The sequence below is a fragment of the Muntiacus reevesi genome, chromosome 14 (assembly GCF_963930625.1).
Source record: "Muntiacus reevesi chromosome 14, mMunRee1.1, whole genome shotgun sequence".
Taxonomy (NCBI): Eukaryota; Metazoa; Chordata; class Mammalia; order Artiodactyla; family Cervidae; genus Muntiacus; species Muntiacus reevesi.
Genome location: NC_089262.1, coordinates 28450898 through 28471966, shown reverse-complemented (window position 1 = coordinate 28471966; position 21069 = coordinate 28450898). Strand labels below are relative to the sequence as shown.

Genomic DNA, 21069 nt, shown 5'->3' with positions numbered 1-21069 from the left:
AAGAAAATTAAAATTACTGTAATTCTTTTATGTTATAGGTGGTAATAAGCTGCAGTCAACAGGAAATAAAACAGAAGACTTAAAAGGAACTGAATGTGTTAAAAACACTCCTGTCACTTCTGTGCCAATTCCAGAAGTAAAGCCAGACACAGTGTCAGAACCAGTCACACCTGCGTCTCTTGCTGCTTTGCAGAGCGATGTGCAGCCAGTGGGCCATGATTATGTGGAGGAGGTATTGATTTGACAATACTCCTGTCGTAAGATTAGATAGGAAGGACGTGTGTCACTTTGTCACAAGTGTGCTTCACATGTAAAATTCAATTATATTTTAGATTACTTATAAAGGGATATTGAAGGGATCTTTGTTGAAGGTTTTGTGTTTTTTTTTAAGCCTGCCCTTTGAGCTTGCCTAAGTGACATCACAATTTTTTTGTTGAATTTTCTCTTTCCCTGTTGACACCATCACTGTAGTATGTGAAATAACTTTCTGTTTATTTGGCAGGCCTTCTTTTAACATAACCCTTCTACTGTGCCAAACGTAAAACGTAAAAAAAGATGTGAACAGCAGAAATGACAAAGATAGCAAATATTTCTGAACAGTTTCGTGTGTAAAATTTAGATTACTGATTTAACAGATAACTATTTATATGATTTCTCAAGCTGATTAGAAAACTATTCCTGTTTTACAAAATAACTTAGTAAGTGGAGGATAAGGAAGTATCAGAAGGGACTTGATAGATTTTTGCTGTTAGTGGAAAGACGAACATACAATGGTGTAGCCCTGTTCTGCTTTTGCTGTATTATAGAACAGTTGAAAAGAACAAGTTCTCTAAATTTCAGTGTCTGCATCTGTAATATTTGGGTATCTCCCAGTGAAGATGTGAAGCTTAGATCAAATAAAGTACCTAAGCACGGTGCCTAGCATATGGTGGACTTTTGGCGAATATTTATTTGTTCCTTCATCCTTTTCCATCAAGAAAAATTAATTATTGAATTTTTTGTTTACAAGATGGAAAACTGGGCTGTGTAGTTTATAAGTCATTCACATGCCGTTTTAATTTAAAGTTATGGGTGTTGGGAATTTCCTGGCAGTCCAGTGGTTAGGGCTCCTTGTTCCACTTCATTGGTCAGGGAACTAAGATTCCACAATGCCAGCATGGTAAGGCAACAAAAAAAAGACATTTAAAGGTTAATAAACTTCTAAATAAATAAATAATAAACCTTTAGCTGTTAGTAAGACTTGTATGTCTCAAAAAAAAGTACAGCCAGAACATCTGGCCAGAATACCTTAGTAACCAATGATACTAGTTAAGTAATCTTTTTGTTGTTGTTGTTAAGTAATCTTAAACTTCAGAGGATTGTGTTTAGAACCAATCTTTAAAACTTGCTGAAGTTTTAATAACTTTTAATAACATTCTAGTCTATTTGTCTTCCTAACTGGTTGTGCAGTTAGAAAAAAATTGACATTGGTTTTCAATAAAGTTGTACGTGTATAAAGTCTTGGGCTTTGTAGAAATAAATGAGAATAATGCCTTTGATCATCTTTAGCTCCATTTCCAAGAAGAGTACCTGGCAGGAGCAGGTATTCAATAAATATTTTTTCAAGAATTGAAGGTGTCTATTGTATTAAAATCTAAATGTTTACATATAGAGAAAAATATAAGAGACAAATACATGGTAACAGATCTTGCATTGTACAGTTAAAAATTCTAACCCTGTTCATTTCTGTAGATGTCTTCTTCAAAAAGTATAGACATTGCCCCCCCCCCCCCTTTCTAACTTTAAATTCTGAAAGCTATTTACAACTCATGAGATGGGTTTATAAGTGAAATCTTCACCTATGACATTCCTGTTGTGGTTTCTTGACTTTTTCTTTTTTTCTGGACATCAAGGTACGAAATGATGAAGGAAAAGTGATTCGATTTCATTGCAAATTATGCGAGTGCAGCTTTAATGATCCCAATGCCAAGGAGATGCATTTAAAAGGACGAAGACACAGACTTCAATATAAAGTGAGGAAAATTTCAGCTATTTTTCTCTTTCTCTTTTTATATGGTTTGGAACATTCTAGATGCAAAAATAAAGCTTCTAAATACAACTCACTAAGTCCATGAACTCCCACTCTCAGGTTGGCATGTCGTGTCTCACTTAGAGAGTCAGATGTTTAGTTTTTATTGATTAGTTTGTTACTTAGGGCTTTCCCTGGTGCCTCAGATGGTAAAGAATCTGCCTACAATGCAGGAGACCCAAGTTCAATCCCTGGGTCTGAAAGCTTGCCTGGAGAAGGGCATGGCAGCCTACTCCATTGTTCTTGCCTAAAGAATTCAATGGACAGAGGAAGCCTCGTGGGCTACAGTCCTTGGGGGTCACAGAATTGGATACAACTGAGTACCTGTCACTTTTGTTATACTTAAGAAAAAGCAATGTAGTCATATTTCATTATTTCTAGTGACAAAATAAAACTTTGACATTACTTGGATCAAGTAACCATGTAAAAATAGTTGCTTCAAAGGAAGTGTTTGAAAGAAGTGTCAGGTCTCCATTTCCTTTATCTTAGCAGAATTTCTGTTAAAGTGAATTTTGAGATGAGGAATTTTTTGTTGAAAACACTTCCAAGTAATAAGTTAAATCTAAATACTTTAAATAAAATTTTTATTAGGTTGGACTTATGCACTAGATTCATGTTTTCTAAACACAGAAGTGGTGAAGATTAAAAATAATTTGTTAAGGGGCAGTAGTACTTCTATATTAAAAAAATTTTTTAACCCCACACTCGGATATCTAGAATCATTTATTTACAAACAAACAAAGGAATATTAAATACCCATCAGTCTCCCAAGGATTTCTTTTATTGGTTAACACTAAGTTAAGTACTTTTTGTGTACTAAACTTGAACAACCAAGAATTTTGGGGATGGGAAGGAAGAAAGAACGTTTATGAATGTATTTTGAGTTTTTCTCTGATTCAACTTATTTTACTGCATTTACTCTTATAATAGATTTGCAAATAAAAGCCTCTATTATGAAAGAATATGTGGGATTGTATGATTTAAGATATGTGTAGATTGTTGGAAGGATTGCTGGTTTTTCAAACATCTTATCTATGTTAACAGAAAAAAGTAAATCCAGATTTGCAAGTAGAAGTAAAGCCCAGTATTCGAGCAAGAAAGATTCAAGAAGAGAAAATGAGAAAGCAGATGCAGAAAGAGGAGTATTGGCGAAGAAGAGAAGAGGAAGAACGCTGGAGAATGGAAATGAGGTAGTATTTTTAACTTTTAGTACCATCATAGGTGGTTTAGACTTTCTAAGAAACTTAGCTGTTCTGAGTATGTGACTCCCATTCAGAGCAATCCAGATTTATTTGAAATATTTTCAGTTTTCACTTGTGAAGGAGACACTAGGTCTAGGAAAGAAATGCATTAGAGTTATTCTGGCTATTCTAATATTGACCATGTCCTTGGTATTAGGACTTATTTTGGAAGTAATATCTTTTATATATTTAAATACATAAATAGTTTAATATCATAAATGCCTCAATTTAAAACAAGCAAAATAGAGCATTTGGTTACATGATAAAAAATATCCTAAATATAAGATTGAGTAGATTCTAGACGTTAATAATGTGTGGAGTTTGTTTTAAAAACTTTAGAGGCTACAGGAAAGGAGGAATGAGAAAATATATTCAATAGATACAGAAATGTTTAGTTTTATTGATATAACTGGCATATCTTTAAGTGGCACAATTCATTGGTTTTATTCACAGAGTTGTGCAGTTATCAGCACAGTCAATTTTAGAACATCTTTATGACCCACAAAAGAAACCACAAACCCATTTAGCAATCCATACCTATTTCCCCCACCAACTCCTCGCTCTATTCTTGGGCAACCACTAATAAACTTCATTTTAGTAGATTGCCTCTACTGGAGATTTTATATAAATGGAATCATAAAACATATTGACTTTTGTGCCTGGCTACTTTTCACTTAGCATGATGTTTTCAAGGTTCATGTATGTTATTACATAATATCAGTACTAATTTTTTTATGCATGCATACTATTTTGTTACATAAATGTGTCACATTTTATTTATCTGTTTATCAGTTGATGGACATTTGTGTTATTTCCACTTTGGAGTTATAAATACTGCTGCCTGTGTACAAGTTTTTATAAACCACTTCTTTTCATTTACATACCAACTTTTTTAAAAACTAAGCTAAAATTATTTTCCATGGGTATGTAATACTTTTTTGTGCAGATGTAAAATTTTCTTTATAACCCGTTTCATATATTTTTAGATATTTAGAGTTTTTTCATAGTATTTCCCTATTGTTGTTATTACATTGACCATCCTTGAGGCAGTATTATTGTATAAATCACTATCAGTTGACACTAATCAAATCCCAGAAGCAAAAATGTTTGACAGATACCTGTACTTTTGCCTGTGCTAGATAGTTTAACTTAGTGATCCTCAAACTTTTTGGTCTCAGAACCTTTTATAACTCAATAATTATTGAAGATTCTGAAGAGTTTTTGTGTATGTGGGTTATAGGCTGTCAACATTGTATTAGAAATGAAAACTGAGAAGTTTCAGTATTTAGGAACTTATTTTTATATAACCTTGTATTTGTTTAAATGTAGCTAAATGTTATTAATAATTATAATATTAAATCAGGTGTATTTATTAATATAATAACATTAAATATAATATGCTAACTATAAATAACCGTTTCTCCACCAGAAATAATGACATTGTTTTACATTTTTGCAGATCTCTTTAATGTCTAGCTTAAGGCAACCTGATTCTCCTTCTGCTTCTGTGCTCAACGGGTTGTGATAACACATTTTGCCTCTGGATAACTCCACTGTAGACTCATAGGAGAAAGAGAATAGAGAAGACAAATATTTTGAGAGTAACTTGATGTCATGAATCCCCCTGAAGGTGTCTCAAGGACTACCTAGACTACCCAGACCACACTTTGAGGGCTGCTCCTATAATTTATTAAAATATCTGCCTGTGAGAAATAGAAACATGAAACCCAGTTTTATTTCAACTTTGTATTGTTGGCAAATTAAATTTTTATTTCATGCTTACTCAGTTAAATTTCTTTTGTGGTGAATTGCCTATTCATTTGTTAACTTACCTGTTAACACATTTGTACAAACACCACTTATAGCTATTAACCCATTAACATGTTATCTTTAAATATTCTTTACTGTTATTTATGTATCAATTTTTATTTTTTTATGTATTTAAATTTAACTTTCTTCTTATGAAATTTCTGCCTTTGTAATGCACTGGCAAGTTTTCTCTATATCTAGATTATGCAGTTATTTCCTCTTTTACTGCTTTATCAAATATTTATTAAGGACTTATTGTATGCCAGGAAGTAGCATATAGTGTGTTAAGCACTATAGTATACTATGTTTACCAAGTATGAATTGGTAGACAGTTGATATTTAAATATACCCTTATGTAACCTAAACATCATTAGTAATAATAGATTATTCAAAACTAGAATGAACATGGTTTTCCAGAGCCTTCAAGCTGTTTTTATTCATTTTCTCTCAAGACCTGAATAAAATTAGAAGTATGATTCTATCTGTCCTAAATTGGATGACCCAGAAAGCACTGCTTATTCCTGACCTGAAGAAATTGGTGGTTTCTACAGTACTACTTGAGAAGCATACTTCTTTCTTATGTTTTGTATTAAATGAATTTGTGTAGTAAAAATTTATTGTTAACAGAAATTTAATATAAAGGCACAACTGCCTAGGGAATTATTGGTATTCTAGTTTGAAACTGAAGGCAAAGATAGAACTGAGAGGGAGAGAGTCATGTGATGAAAAATTAGATTCCAAAAATGTTGACCATTAAAACAGAGGCTACACGCTAACTGCCCACTAAGTTCAGCCCATGGGTGTTTTATTTGGTGCCCATAGTATTTTTGGACACCAACATGAATCAACATTTAAAGACCATGAGATTTCACAAAAGTTCTGATTGACCTTGGGATAACCGTCTGGTATTCCCCTGTGACAGTAATTAATAGCTGTGCCGCCCTCTTGTCTCTAGCCAGAGCATGTGCTTTCCTTCTTTATCATACATCCCATCATCCTTAGCATGTCCCCATGAGTGTTGTTTTTGCTCATTGTAGAAAAATGTCTTTGTCTCTGTCTGTATCAGATGAGGAAATTAAAGGTTGTCTTAAGAAGTTCTCTCTTACAAAAAAAAATAGCACATTTCTTTAAAGACATGAGGAAAATTCCTGAATGTATTCTTTGAGTCTTTCACTCACACACTTTATTAGTCTGGCCACATTAGGTAGGCATTTAAGTTTACAATTTCTTCTATAAAGTGGGAGAGGTTGGAATGAACTGTGAGGTTTCTGGTGCTTGTTTTTTCAACTCTGTCTTCAGGTTATGAAATTTTGTTTTGCTTTTATCTTTTGTTTTCTCATCTTTTCATTGGGATTCACTTTCATTCACTAATTGATGAAGGCAAATGTAACCCGATACAGAGAGGGAAAGAAAGGTGTTAGCTAGACTGACTGAGGGGTTTTTATTACTTTCTATATTATTACTGATGTAAATTCTTGGGGTGTGTTTTTCTAAGTGGCTTATGGTATCATTCTTTATGTTTCAGACGTTATGAAGAGGACATGTACTGGAGAAGAATGGAGGAAGAACAGCATCATTGGGATGATCGCCGCCGAATGCCTGATGGAGGCTATCCTCATGGTCCCCCGGGCCCACTAGGCCTTCTGGGAGTCCGACCAGGCATGCCTCCCCAGCCACAGGGGCCTGCAGTGAGTGTCCACTTTGTTTACATAGACAGTGAAAGTGTAAGACTGGTTCAGCATTAGAAAAATAAAAGTTTGAAGAGCTAATTTTTAGACTTAAAAATATCCAAATCTCAATGTTTTTCATCTGATTTAGAATTTTCTCTCCTTTTTTACACTTTCTCAACTCATGTCGTTTTGTGTAAAGACTTCGTAGAATTTCCATGAATCTTTCTTATTTTCAGTATAAGCTAATGAAGCAGATCTTAAGAGGTTTTTTTTTTTTTTTGCCTTTGTTCTTTAGATTATCAAGAACAACTAATTTTAAATGCTGTTGCTTTGGCTTTAGAATTATTTCTGTCTTCCCATTATGTATGCTTTAGAGTCCTTTTTTCAAATCTTTAGCATTCAAAACCTACCACTGCTTCTAAATTTAAGTGCATGGTAAGGGGTAGGCAGAGTCCGTGGGGTCACAGCGTTGGACACAACTGAGCAGCTGACACACAAGGGGCGGGTAAATGGTTGGAGATAGCACACAGTGGATGTGTTAGGAGAACTGTAGAAAAGAGGTGCATCTTGAGAGGCTGCGTTCTGTAGAAGCTAGATAAAAAATACCTGGCTTACGAGGAGCATTTCATATAAGTTCAGTCTATAGAAAACAAGATGATTTTTTTTCTTTGTTCTGGTGTTCCAGAGAGCACTTAGAAGGAAACAGTCTAAATTCCTGTGCTTTAACCTATTCTTTCTCATTTGTCTTTCCATAGAATAAGCATTTGTAAAATCTGTTTTGTTAAAAGCAAAACGTTTCAGAACTGTTTTTAAAGTTGTATAAAATGTAGAAGGAAATGGCAACCCACTCCAGAATTCTTGCCTGGAAAAGTCCATGGAAGGGGGAGCCTGGCGGGCTGCAGTGCATGGGGTTACATGACTGAGCATGTGTGCACGAGGGTGGAGGGAGATGGGTTGGTAGCAATAAAGTGGTAGAACTAAAAATAAATAAATAAATAAAATAAAGTTGTATAAAGTATTTTCATAACCTTAGATGGTATGTATTATAACTTGTTTTGAGTGCATAACATACATACCTACTTTCAGTACTGTACCTTTCTACAGTTTGCATTTTTGTTTTTACCAAAATGAGAAAAAAAGGAAAAGATAGCTTTAAGTGGACATTCAGTATAACTGGCTTTCTTATTGAAAAATGCAGCAAGCATATGTATAGTTGAAAAATAATAGTTTACTTTTGCTTGGAAAACATTTTTTTAATAGAGTTATCTTTTTCCCCCCCCATCTCCAGCCCTTACGTCGTCCTGACTCATCTGATGACCGTTATGTAATGACAAAGCATGCTACCATTTATCCAACTGAAGAGGAATTACAGGCGGTTCAGAAAATTGTTTCTATCACTGAACGTGCTTTAAAACTTGTTTCGGACAGCTTGTCTGAACACGAGAAGAGCAAGAGCAAAGAGGGAGATGATAAGAAAGAGGGAGGTAAAGACAGGTGTGTTTTCAGAGTTTTTTACTTTTGTATAGTTTTGGTTTTCCTTATGTAGACTTACCTTATACTTGAAATGAAAGTTACAAAGACTGAAAATTTCTCTGGTACCAGTCTACATGTGTTATGCTTATGTTAGGTTTTAAATGTATTCAGCTGCTTTCTGCTGAAATGAAAAATAGTATAATTTCATACAATCTCAAACCTTGTAATTTACTCATTGTATATTAACTTATATAAAACTATTTCAAGTCTGTTTTCAAAGCAGCCATTGTAGTTTTCCAATTGCATTCAGCTATTCAGTGTTTATTCATTTGTTGCATCTGTTCCATGTTCATTCTTTCTTTTAACAGCTCATTTTATCTTTAACACATTGACCCATAAGCATGAATAAGCTCAAACTTTAGCAACATTTTTATATCTGTGTATATTAAACATGACTTTTGTTATTCTAATTTATGAGACAGAAAGGCATTAATGGCCTTTGCTTTGCAGTTGTTCCTGAGAAGTTAGCTCTTGATTTATTAATTTTTTCATATTTCTTATCTAAATAAAGGGTATTTCTGAAAATATTAAATGTTCTTATACTATAATTGATACAAATCTTAATGATGTAAAAATTATTTCATTTACTACTGTGTGTTGAGAGATTATCATGGTTATGGTTAAGAAGGGAAATGTCATAATATAACTTGATTTCACCACAGAGCTTTAAAAGGAGTTTTGCGAGTGGGAGTATTGGCGAAAGGATTACTTCTCCGAGGAGATAGAAATGTCAACCTTGTTTTGCTGTGCTCAGAGAAACCTTCAAAGACATTATTAAGCCGTATTGCAGAAAACCTACCCAAGCAACTTGCTGTAAGTATTATGGAAATGTTCATTTTTACCCCTTGTCTAGTTCAGAAGTTTTTGGCAGGACTAACTGCTTCAGCTTAAACCTAAGCCAGCCTTAGTTTTGGCTTGACTTTCCAAATTGCTTGATTGTACAAATTGGTAGCACAGTTTTCTACTTTGTTTTTTTAGGTTTTATGGTGCTTCTCTTCAACATGAAGCCATCTTGCTAATTTATTTTAAAATGTAAAACTGCAGCACATGTCCTCTTCCTGTTCTTTTTCCAAGATTTGAATCATAAGAGAGAAGACAGTTGTTCAGGGAAAAATTTCATTTTTTGATTTTTTTTTTTTTTTAAACAAAGCCCATGTATGTATAGTAAGCTTAAAGTTTTAGAATTCATGAACTTCTTGCCTATTTAGTTGAATACATATTTTTAATAAAATATAGTAACTAAAATAGAGACTTTCTGATTTGAATTTTTCCCAGCTTTATTATGATTACTTTCCATTTGGTGCATGTTATAACAGTAACAATGACTTGTCATTGTCTCTATCCAGTAAGTTGTGGCAAATTCAATTAATAGAATATCCCTTTTTGGTCCTACAAAAACAAAGCTTTTATTTAAGTTTGAATTTAAAAAATTTTTATTACAGTATCTTGTCAGAATCACAGACTGGAATTTAACACAGAAGTTCCTTGAATAATGTATAAACTTATTTAGGTATTTGAAATTCAAGAATTGGCTTTTCATTGGTAGCATGTGTCCTACAGTAATGTTAGAATAAATAGTACCTGACCACAGCAGACCAGCCGATACCAAAATGGATAGTGAAGCATGCTATTAAACTGGAGCTCTGATGACTCTGTCACTTACTGTTGTTTGCTTTATATTACCATTGTTCCAGATGTGAGATTTTTTTTTAATTGTGGATGAGTCTTTTTAAACATTAGGAACCGGGAGAATTGTCATTGTGTGTCTACTTGTTACTGTCTCTTGAGGCTGCCAGGGCAGTAAAAGGGAGGAAAAGAAGCTTGAGGACTGAAAAATTATGTAATTTACAAAAAAAAAATCTTAAATTGTTGTGTTTTGTAAAACTACAAAGGAGAAAATGTTATATTCTAACTGAACTAACTAATGCTTTATAGCACATTCTTTACCATCTGAACCATCAGGGAAGCCCAAAAACAAAATATAGTTTCCAGATCAATTTGTACTTGTACAGTGGATAAGCAGGAGAGATAGAATTATCATCATCACTGTCATAGTTAACATCTACATGATACTGTGTGCCAGGCACTGTTTTCAGTTCTTTATGTAGTTAATTCATTCATTCTTCTTAACAGTCTTACAGGTTAGATAAATTTTACTGTTCCCATTTTATAAAAACAGGTATAGAGGAGTTAAATATTTGCCCAACTTCACATCATTAGTAAAGTAGCAGAGCTAGAATTTGAACCTAGATTGTTGTTGCTGTTCGGTCACTAAGTCATGTCCAACTCTGCGACCCCATGGACTACAGCACACCACACTTCCCTGTCCATCACTATCTCCTGAAGTTTGCTCCAACTCATATCCATTGAATATGATGCCATCCAACCATCTCATCCTCTGTCGCCTCTTCTCCTACCCTCAGTCTTTCCCAGCATCAAGGTCTTTTCCAATGAGTTGGGTCTTCACATCAAGTGGCCGAACTATTGGAGCTTCAGCATCAGTCCTTCCAAGTGAACTTAGATCGTATACTGGGAACACTGCGTGTAATTTCTAGAGTCTTCCTTTGTTCATATATACTGAAGCTTATTACATGTATATTAAATTGCAGTGAATCCTGTTTTGTTTTGCTTTTTCTGTTGAGCAAGACTTTCGGCTCCCTGATTTGTTTTTGTTTTTTTTTTTTTTTGCTCCCTGATTTAAAATCACTGGGAAGCACTGGGAAGACTCAGAGGGATGGGATGGGGAGGGAGGTGGGAGGGGGGATCGTGATGAGGAACACATGTAAATCTATGGCTGATTCATGTCAGTGTATGGCAGAAACCACTACAATATTGTAAAGTAACTAGCCTCCAGCTAATAAAAATAAAATGTAGATTTGTTGATTTCACAGACAAGGTGCACTGGGTATGGTTGAATTATGGCTCCTGTTAGTTTCAGGTATCTATTTTAGTCTCATTCATATTCTGCAAATATTGCAATACTAGTTGCCCGGGTGCTATTTTAGGAAGGTATGGTAATAACTATAGCAGTGTTTCTTTCATCCAAAAATTCATCATCTAAAAGGTGCATACACACATACAGATAACTCATATGATACAAATAATGGTAATTAGTTGAACAAGGAATTCTAAAAGGAAAAAGGAGCAAGAGATTATAATTTGCATGTTTTGCAAGGCTTGGAGGGAAATAGTATATGATCTAGTCCTTAAAAATGGTTAAAGTAGTGTGAGAAAGTGAAAGAGCTATAATGAAACTGCTTTGTTTGAAAATGTAAGAGGGCCAGCTAACTTCTTGTGCTCTTCATTATATAGGTTATAAGTCCTGAGAAGTATGACATAAAATGTGCTGTTTCTGAAGCGGCAATAATTTTGAACTCATGTGTGGAACCCAAAATGCAAGTCACTATCACCCTGACATCTCCAATTATTCGAGAAGAGAACATGAGGGAAGGAGGTTGGAAAGCCATTAAACATTCTACTTTTTTTAACTTCTTTTTTTCCCATTTACCTACTCTTTAAGATGGCATTAAGCCCTAGAAGGCAACATGCTGGCATTACATACGAATCTGATAGATTTGACTTACATAGCAACTAGTTTTGCTTAAGGTTATTTCCCAGATCTTTTATTAATGTCTTTTTAGTAATGTACTTTTATATAAAACACTCATGGTATTATTAATTTTCTTGATTTTTTTTTTCTTTTCTTTTCTTGCTAACCTCAGATTTCTGGAAAAGTTTAAATTATTCTTAGTCATAAGCATAGTTGACTTATGAAAAATTAAATATTGCTAGTAAAGGGCCACAAATTTAATTTCTTTTAGGTCCTTGTTCTTGTCTTTAAAAAAGACAAGCAAGTTTCATAAGTAAAATTGGTTGAATACTCATCAGTTTTAAGAGACATTGTTATATGTGTAATCATGGATTTGGCTTGTCTTGAGGTAAATATTTCTGGTTCTCTGAGGTTGCTCTTTGGTTTGGAGCGCTTTCATAAATGCAGAGCATCCTAATGCACTTAGATTTGGGCGTCTGACCCCCACTTTTCTACCAGAGATTTGAGAAATAAATGATGATAGGCGTAGTTAGTGAGTTATAGCACAATTAGGGGTTTTTAGCTTACTTTGCAATTGTAGACTATGAAATCCTGCTGGTGCCAGCAATGTTGCTTTAGGGACTGTCCTATAACATTTTCAAAGCTTCAAAAGCTTTTAAGCCAAAAAGCATGGTCAGTGTCTGCGGTATGTTGGTTCTGTTGTTTTATGGGTCAGATAAAATTTACTTTGTTTCCTTTCATGTTGTTTTTGTACATCTTAATTGGTTGAATATGGAGTTATATAGTCTACACTGATATTACTTTGTGATACAGATAGAGGAGAAAAGAATACTTAAAATTAAGTTGTCTAAAATAGCATGAGTAGGCTCTCAATTACTATCCCTTTAAATTTGTTTTCTTACAGCAAAGCAGTTTTTTTTTTTTTTTAAGACACTGGGCTTTACACAACCCAGGAAAAGAACATTTTTACTAAAAATGTGATCATTAAGAGACTTGCCTAACTTTGCATACATAATATAAATATACTACATATCAGGACTTGTACATTGTATAAGCTTTTATCTTAAAAATAAGTGGGTTTTATGTAAAGGATCTTTTATATGAGCATGAATTTCCACTCAAGGTCTGGCTGTGAATATTGCTGGAAAAACAGTTCCTGAGTCAATCTGGTCAATTTGGATGCAGCATATGACTCTTAGGATTTGAAAAGGAAATCTTGATTATGTTACAGATAAAAGTTACTATATTTAGTATGAAATTATACTTATATAACCACTTAACTTTATTTCAGAGCACATTTTGTCTAGTTATATTTAGGTTTACTTAAATTTATACAGTATTGAGTCATTTTATTTTGTTGCAAAAGCCTGAATTAATAATTATCATATTTGTCATAGTCTTTAATAACCTATCCCTTCTAAAGGAAACAAAATTATACTTTTGTCTGACCCAGACTTGAGTTAGAATTATTGTTCTGAATTTCATAAGTATTACGGTGAAAGAAATGATCAGTCCAAAATTCAAAGATTTTCTTCAAGACACTGAGCTGAAAAGTTGGATGTGCAAAAAGTGTAGAAACATTGATAGTGTTCCTTGCTGCAGATAACTGCAGTAAACCATGTGTTTAGCCTCATTAATGAAGATTGCTGCAGAATAACGGTATGTATTCTCCCTCACTGCAGCTCTGAATGCTCTGTGTCTTAAAATCATTTAAAGCCTCTAGCTTGCTTTGGGGAGTTAGTCCAAGGGTAAGGAAGGCTTTGCCGGAAGAGTACTTGTAAACCACGAGACTGGTGACTTGCACATAGTTGTGGTAGGCTCTTAAATGCGTAATGGTCCTGTTTAATACCAAAAATTATTTAAAGGATATGATTAAATTTTCCAAATAACTGTTAAACACATGACAAATCTATTTTACAGTACTGTGTTTGGCAGTTAAACATTAAGTAAACCTTTAATTGACGTGAAGCTTAAACTGTTCAAATGTTCTAACCCTTGCTACAGCATCTCTTCTGTAGCAAGTCAAGTATTGTGTGTGTTTTTTTCCACCTTTAGCTTATCAGGCCCGGTCCAAAGCCTTCTAGCAGAGGGAATTGATTCCTGTCAGGGGTTGCTGCCAAGACATCGGAAGGATTTTTGACCAAGGTTTTCAAAAGCTCAGTGTCACACCTGCCGTTTGATTTAAAGAGGGATATTGGATGCAGAGTCTGGCATTTATTGTCCTTTGTGTGGCTGTTCTGTTTGTATTGTCTTTGTCTCTTATAGAATTGAGCAGTGTTCACACTAGTTTTTAAATTGTTGGGTGGATTATATATTTTACATAACCATGTTAATTTAAATAATATATTCCCATTAACTTTTAATCATAAAATAGTGTGGACACAGCGTGTCTTCTAACTGGTGATTAACCCCTTAAAATTCATAAAATACCTCTCGTAGGATAAGAATTTGCCTTTTTTTTTTAAAATAAACTAATTTTTGTTTTGTTAACTGGGTATTAAGAAGCAAGTATGATTTTAGACAATATATCTAAGGGGTTAATCCACTTGAAATATAGAATGGGTGCAAAAATCCACACTCTAAATTTGACAGAAGTTTCCTACTTATAGCTCTTAATTTGTTTTTAAATTGCAATAGGTGTCTTGGCATCTTTGAAATTTTACCATTAATTTAAATTTCTGACGTTATAAATGTGTGCAAAAAGAAAACTCTTTTTCTTACATTGGAGGAAATTAAAACATGAATTAACATTAAGATTCAGAAACTTCTTTAGAGATTGCACATTATCACCTATTTGCATTTTAGCTTTCGCAAATAACGTAAATAAATAAGGGACATGGAAAGGGTTCTTCAGCCTGTTCTATAACCTTGCTTTGAGGAGTGGTTTTTTTTGTTGTTGTTGTTTCTTTTTTTAGTTCTTCAATTAGCTGTGCTTTCCGGTGTCCTTTTTCCTTCTTTCAGAATAGCCCATTTCTTACTATGTTCACTATATTTTTGGATTCAGTAGTTGATCTTGCAGATTTTGAGGTTATTTATTGGTTTTTTAAAAATTTCTAGTATTTCTGATTTGCTACTCTTTTTAGTCCCCCAGTTCCTCTTTCAGTGTTCCATTTTCAGAATGCCACACAGTGTTTTTTGAGCATCTGTAAATCTCCCTTCTAATATGTTCTCTGAAAATCCATGCCATCTGATTATTTAAGGAGTAAGAACTAAGAAAAGAAAGCCCAGACAAGGGATATAATTTTTTTTATCACTTTTAAAATATGCTTTTTAGTATGTCTTCTACTCAAAATAAGGGCAAGTATCTCTTAAGATTTCTGAATGTTCATATAAAAATATACCATCAAATAGCTTGCCCAGAGCTACAGTGGTACTCTTAAAATTATCTTTCATGTGCTCTTTTATCATATATTTCATCATTTGTCTCATATTCATTTAGTACCCTCAATGATTTATTAAATCATATACTAAATGTGCCATTAATTTGGGTGCTTTCTATCTCGAAGGCTGCTAAATTCAATAAATTACTTGCCTGGCATGTTATTTTCCGATATTTAGAAAATGTTTTAATATCACCAAGAATTGTGAATTTGATTTAGTTATGAATAGTTTGATTAGCAACTTTTATATACGTTTTACCTATATGTTTAGATGAATGTAAGCTGGCCCTCCAACGAAGTTTATTAATATAAAGTTAACCTTTGCCCTGATTTAGGTTTAGATTTTCTTCTCAAGTTTTGTATAACTCATTTATGTTTTAATATAATAATTGATTAAAATCAGTTATTATAAACTCTAACTTAAAAGATTCTGCATATTTATCATCAAACCATTCTGCTTACTGTATCTGTTCTATTTCTATACTTTGTTTAACCATGCTAGTTTCTGTTGCCCTTCTCTACTTTACTCATTGTTTCTCTCCAACTATTCTTTCTTTGGAATACTTTATGGGAACTTTGAATTTTAAAGGGCATTTTGTATTCCTTTACAACTAAAGTTCTCTTGTGGAGGAGAAACCATTGAACTCCTAGAAATGCCTGTTTTTGGCTCCTTATTTTTTCTGTTTGTTACTACATTGATCATCCCATATTTATCATTAGTTCTTTGACATTTTAGTCCCAAAATAACCTGTGACCGTTTAAAATACTGAACAAACAGGATAGTTTACTGTACATTCTCATTTATTAAGGTGGATTTTTGTGTTCCCTCTTGTTGTCTTTGTGCTGGTGCACTGTATCCAGTAATCCTTCCTTTTGATTTCTTTTGGTGGGGTAGGGTTTATATTTGTAGAAATTACTTATTACATTTCTAAATTAAAGAGTTTAATTCTTGATCTTCATATTTATGTAAATTTGTTAAATAACTTCCTGGGTTACTTTAAAGTGCTGACAAAACCCTCAAATGGCTCATGTGACACTGATGCTACTTTAAGGAAGTGTCTTGCTCACCTGGTCAAACACCCATTCCTCACTGCATTTTGCCAATTCAATCCATTTTAGATGTAACCTCGGGTATGGTGAAAGACCCACCGGACGTCTTGGACAGGCAAAAATGCCTTGACGCTCTGGCTGCTCTACGCCACGCTAAGTGGTTCCAGGTTCGGAACATCATTTTACTTTTTTCTTGTAGCCTTATGAGAGAGTAGTTCAGTACAACATGTTTAACTGTGTTTAAACATTTCAAAAGACTGCCCAAGCAATACTATTTTAAATTAAATATGAGAAAATATGTTAACATAGAAAGCTGGGTATGAAGATCTGCATATTGCAGTTACTATTAATTTGACAATAAACTAGGATTTTGGGGGTGTTTTGTAGTTTGGGTTTTTTTATTTTTATTTTTAGTGGCTATATTTGAAGCTGACTTGTTCAGGAACATCACATGTTTGTGTATATATATTATATTCCATAAGGCTGCAGATTAACTTTGCTTTAAATAATGGAATATGTGTTTAAAGCTTTGTGTATAGTTTTAAGATTTTTTCCCCTCTTTCTCTTAAGTTAATAAGTGTAGGGAATGAAAGGTAAGGAAGCAGCTGTTTGGTTTAGTGACTTTGCAGTTATGCAAAGGCACAGAAAGGAAACCAAACAGATTTCCTTAATCTTTCAGTCCCTAGACAAACTTTTTAGCTCTTTACTTTTTCTTTTATTTCTAATGTAGGCAGACTTTTTTTTTTTTAAGTTTACTGATTTAAATGAACACAGGTCAAGGTTCACAGGGGATCAAGAACAATTATTCTTGTATAATCTGTTTACTTTGACCTAAAATACCAGCTTTTAAATACTAACCCTGGCATAAAATATCGCTGTAAATGGCAGCTCATTGAATCCAATTTTAAGCGTGGTTATTTTTGTTTTATTTTTATCTGAGCTTCCATTGAACAGTGGTATTTTAACTTTTTTTTTCATCAAGGGACATTTTTAATATTTCTAAGATTAATTCAGTTGATTTTTGTGTTGCTCTCAAGGCTAGAGCTAATGGTCTACAGTCCTGTGTGATTATCATACGTATTCTCCGGGACCTCTGTCAGCGAGTTCCAACTTGGTCTGATTTTCCAAGCTGGGTAAGTAATATGTTACTGTATGTGAAAAATAAACGTCTCAGAAATATTTCTACAGCTTTTTATAGCCTCATTTTATGTCTAATTATCAACTTTATTTCCATTTCCTAAATGGAGTTTTTTTCTTTTTCTCATGAGAAATCCTAGGGTCTTATCAGACTGTAACTTTTTAACTGTTTAACTGAGAATTATACTTGATTTTCTTTTTGTATTTTCCTCTTTTTTTTTTTAGCTCTTCTCACAGTGTTTATTACTTTTTAAAAATATAGGTGCAATTATTAGTTGTACATATATAAAGATACAAAGAAAATTTTAAATGAGCTATTAATCTCCCTATGCAAGATTTTGTTGATATTTTAACAATGTATAAGGAATTTTTTAACATTTAGAAATATGCATTATCCAAAAAATGCATAAAATTAGGAAATTCAAATAATGCAGAAAGGCACAAAATAAGAAGTGAAAGCCTTCTCGTAATTTAAAGGCCAGTTATCATGGCACAATTTGTTGTGATTTTTTTTTTTCCAGGGAGGAGAAATGCATATAGCATGTCATGTATATTCCTATTTTTTTATTTATGTACAAATACCTGTTTGATGTTGAACTATTTGAGTTCCTAAATAGCAAAAACTCAGATACAGAAGGATTCATTCAGAAGTATAACTGAACCTGCAGATTCTAGAGTTGGGTTAGGGAGAGTTGACTAGCCAGGGTTATCTTAATTCTGGGAACTCTTCGAGAGCTGTATTAACTACTTGGTGTTTCCTTTGTATGGACATGCCATATTTTATTTAACTGGTGTCCGTCTGATGGACAGTTACATTGTTTGCAATCTTTTGCTATTAAATATTCTTTGTATTGTGGTCATGCTTTTATGAGTGTTATATACACGTGATGGCTAGGGTCAGTTGCTATAGAATTCCAAGGTCAAAGAATGTGTTTTGATTGTAACCGGGAAAGGTGAATCATTTAAAATTACCAAAAATTGTTGAACTTAACCATTTTCTTCACATCCTCACTAACTTTGGGATAAGATCACACTTCTTAACACATGTTAGGTAAAAAATGGAGTCTCATTTTTTATTTAAATTTCTTTAAGTGATTATTGGCATTTATAATTATTTTTCTCTTAACTGCCAGTTCCTGTTATTCATATTTCCCATAATTTGTAATAACTTTCTATAAGAAATTAGCACTTACTTTTAATTATATTAAAATAATTTTTTCAGTTTCCATCTGCTTTTCAACTTAATAATTTTTGCTGTTTTATAAAAGGTTTAAAATTTTTACAATTTCTAATACATTACTGTTTATGACTTAACAACTTTGTATTCTGTTTACAAAATATTCTCATATTTTAGGTTATAGATTATTCACACATGCTTTCTTCTAGAGCTCCCCCCCAATCAAATTATGTTTATAACAGATGTTTGCTCACTTACTCCTGGAAGGATATAGTCTGTATTATAACAGGAGTTGTCTCTGAGTAGTGAGAAGTGGGCTTAGGTTAGAGATCTGTAATGTTTGAATTTTACTAGGATAAAATATACATACATTACTTGTATAATTGTAAATTAATAAGAAAATCATAAATGGAGTAGAAGTAGATCCAGCAATATCTTTCCAGACCAACTGTCAATTATTCCAGTACCATTTAGCATTTTATTTAGTAGTGATGTTTGTTCTCCCAACCTCCATTTTGAAATATCACCATTATCATAAACCAGTGGTTCTCAACCACATTTCAGTTTTGCCCCCTGAGGGCATTTGGTAATGTTTGGAGATATTTTTGGTTGTCAATACTGGTTATCGATAGCATTGAGGAAGAGAAACCCTTTCTTAAACCAAAGTTCCTTTTTTGCAGGCCTATTTCTATAGTAGTCTTTCATTCCTCAATCTTCTCTATTATATTATCTATAGTGAAACAGATCACCAGCCCAGGTGGGATGCATGAGACAAGTGCTCAGGCCTGGTGCACTGGGAAGACCCAGAGGAATCAGGTGGAGAGGGAGGTGGGAGGGGGGATCGGGATGGGGAATACATGTAACTCCATGGCTGATTCATGTCAATGTATGACAAAACCCACTGCAATGTTGTGAAGTAATTAGCCTCCAACTAATAAAAATAAATGAAAAAAAAACAACAACTCTTTTTTCTACTGATTTTTTAAATATTTCTTTTAACTGGCAGCATCGAGTCTAGTTTTGGCACATGGGATCTGCATTGTGCCTGTGGGATCTTTGCTTGTGATACGTGGACTCGTGACGCATAGGCTTGAGTTCTTGAGCTTCGATAGTTGCAGTTTGTGGGCTTAGTTCTCCTGCAGCATGTGGTATCTTAGTTCCCCAACCAGGGATTGGACCAGTGTCCCCTGCATTGCAAATTGGATTCTTAACCTCTAGACCACCAAAGAAGTCCTTAATCTATGTTAATTTTTAAAACTTCACAGAGTGTTTTAAAGTTCTCATGTCCTTTTCATCAGAATTCACCCCTCTCCGTTCTCTGCTGCTCAGTATAAACACCATCTTGCACTGTTTGGGGGTTTTGTTTTTGTTTTGCCTTTTTTTTTTAAGTGTGTTTTGTTTTGTCTTGTTTTTCTCATGTTCTTTTTCCAAAAGAACTTGACTGCCATTTTGTTCAGTTTGATGAACTCCAAGGTTCTTTTAATTATTTTTAAGTAGTACTGTATTGAATTAATAGATAATTGGTAGAATATCATCACTTTTGCAGTGACAATAAAGAAAGTTTTGTGTATTATTTTTGTCTTCTTTGTTAGATTTGCACTAACTCTGTAAAAATTAATTTAGAACTTTTGTTCTTTCTCTAAACTCTGAAACTTTTTTTTTTAGGATCATCAAAAATACTGCTTTTTTATTATTTGTAAAATTCATTTGACATTATCAGTTCCCAGTCCCTCATAAAAGGGGTAGCACTTTCTTGGTTTCTTTTATTGTGAGTAACTGTTTAATTTTTCCTTCTCCTGGGGTTAATTTTGCTTAACTTATCTTTTCCTAGAAAAATTGACCCATTCAACCAGATACTCAAATTTTTATATAATAGAGTTCTATGCTCTTTGAGTTTTAAAAATGCCTATTATAGCATCTTTATTGTTTTAATTCTCTTGATTGGTTAGGTTAGTCAGTAATAGCAGGCTCAATATTGGAGCAAAATAAGCAATGGGTGTTTCAGTATAATTCATTGAATTATTGATAGATTTTTAATATAAAAATGTATGTGCATTATATAGCTAAACTTTTTTTAATATATAAAAATGCAAGCATTCTATGTTATCATTTTACATCCTGCTTCAGATATGCCGTTTTCCTTCTTAATGCATTAATTTCTTTTTGTAATTGGAATATAATTGCTTTACAATGTTGTGTTAGTTTCTCCTATACAATGAAGTAAATCAACTATATGAATACATATATCCTTTCCCACTTGGACCTCCCTCCTGTCCACCCCCCCATAATTCATTAATTTCTAATTTCATCTCTAATTTTCTATTTTCCTTGGGTTTATTTTCATTTTTTTCCAAACTTATTGAGTTGGATACTTGTTTAATTCACTCATTCTTTAATTATATAGGCAAATTTTTAAAGCTATTATTTAAGGCTGAACATAGGTTTTGGCTGTAT

At 33.3% G+C, this 21069-nt stretch overlaps 1 protein-coding gene across 3 annotated transcripts in view; it reads left to right on the top strand.

The window, feature by feature from the left end:
* The window catches only part of ZFR (zinc finger RNA binding protein), an 81110-nt gene that overhangs the window by 45498 nt on the left and 14543 nt on the right, over positions 1-21069 (top strand). For 2 of the 3 annotated variants that reach the window (XM_065905177.1, XM_065905176.1), the window contains 9 exons: positions 39-232; positions 1893-2012; positions 3113-3258; positions 6644-6806; positions 8077-8282; positions 8984-9134; positions 11634-11775; positions 16371-16468; positions 17339-17434. In XM_065905177.1, the coding sequence (XP_065761249.1) occupies positions 39-232; positions 1893-2012; positions 3113-3258; positions 6644-6806; positions 8077-8282; positions 8984-9134; positions 11634-11775; positions 16371-16468; positions 17339-17434 (1316 nt within the window). The remainder of the gene's footprint in view (positions 1-38; positions 233-1892; positions 2013-3112; positions 3259-6643; positions 6807-8076; positions 8283-8983; positions 9135-11633; positions 11776-16370; positions 16469-17338; positions 17435-21069) is intronic. The other variant, XR_010658980.1, reaches the window with a different exon arrangement.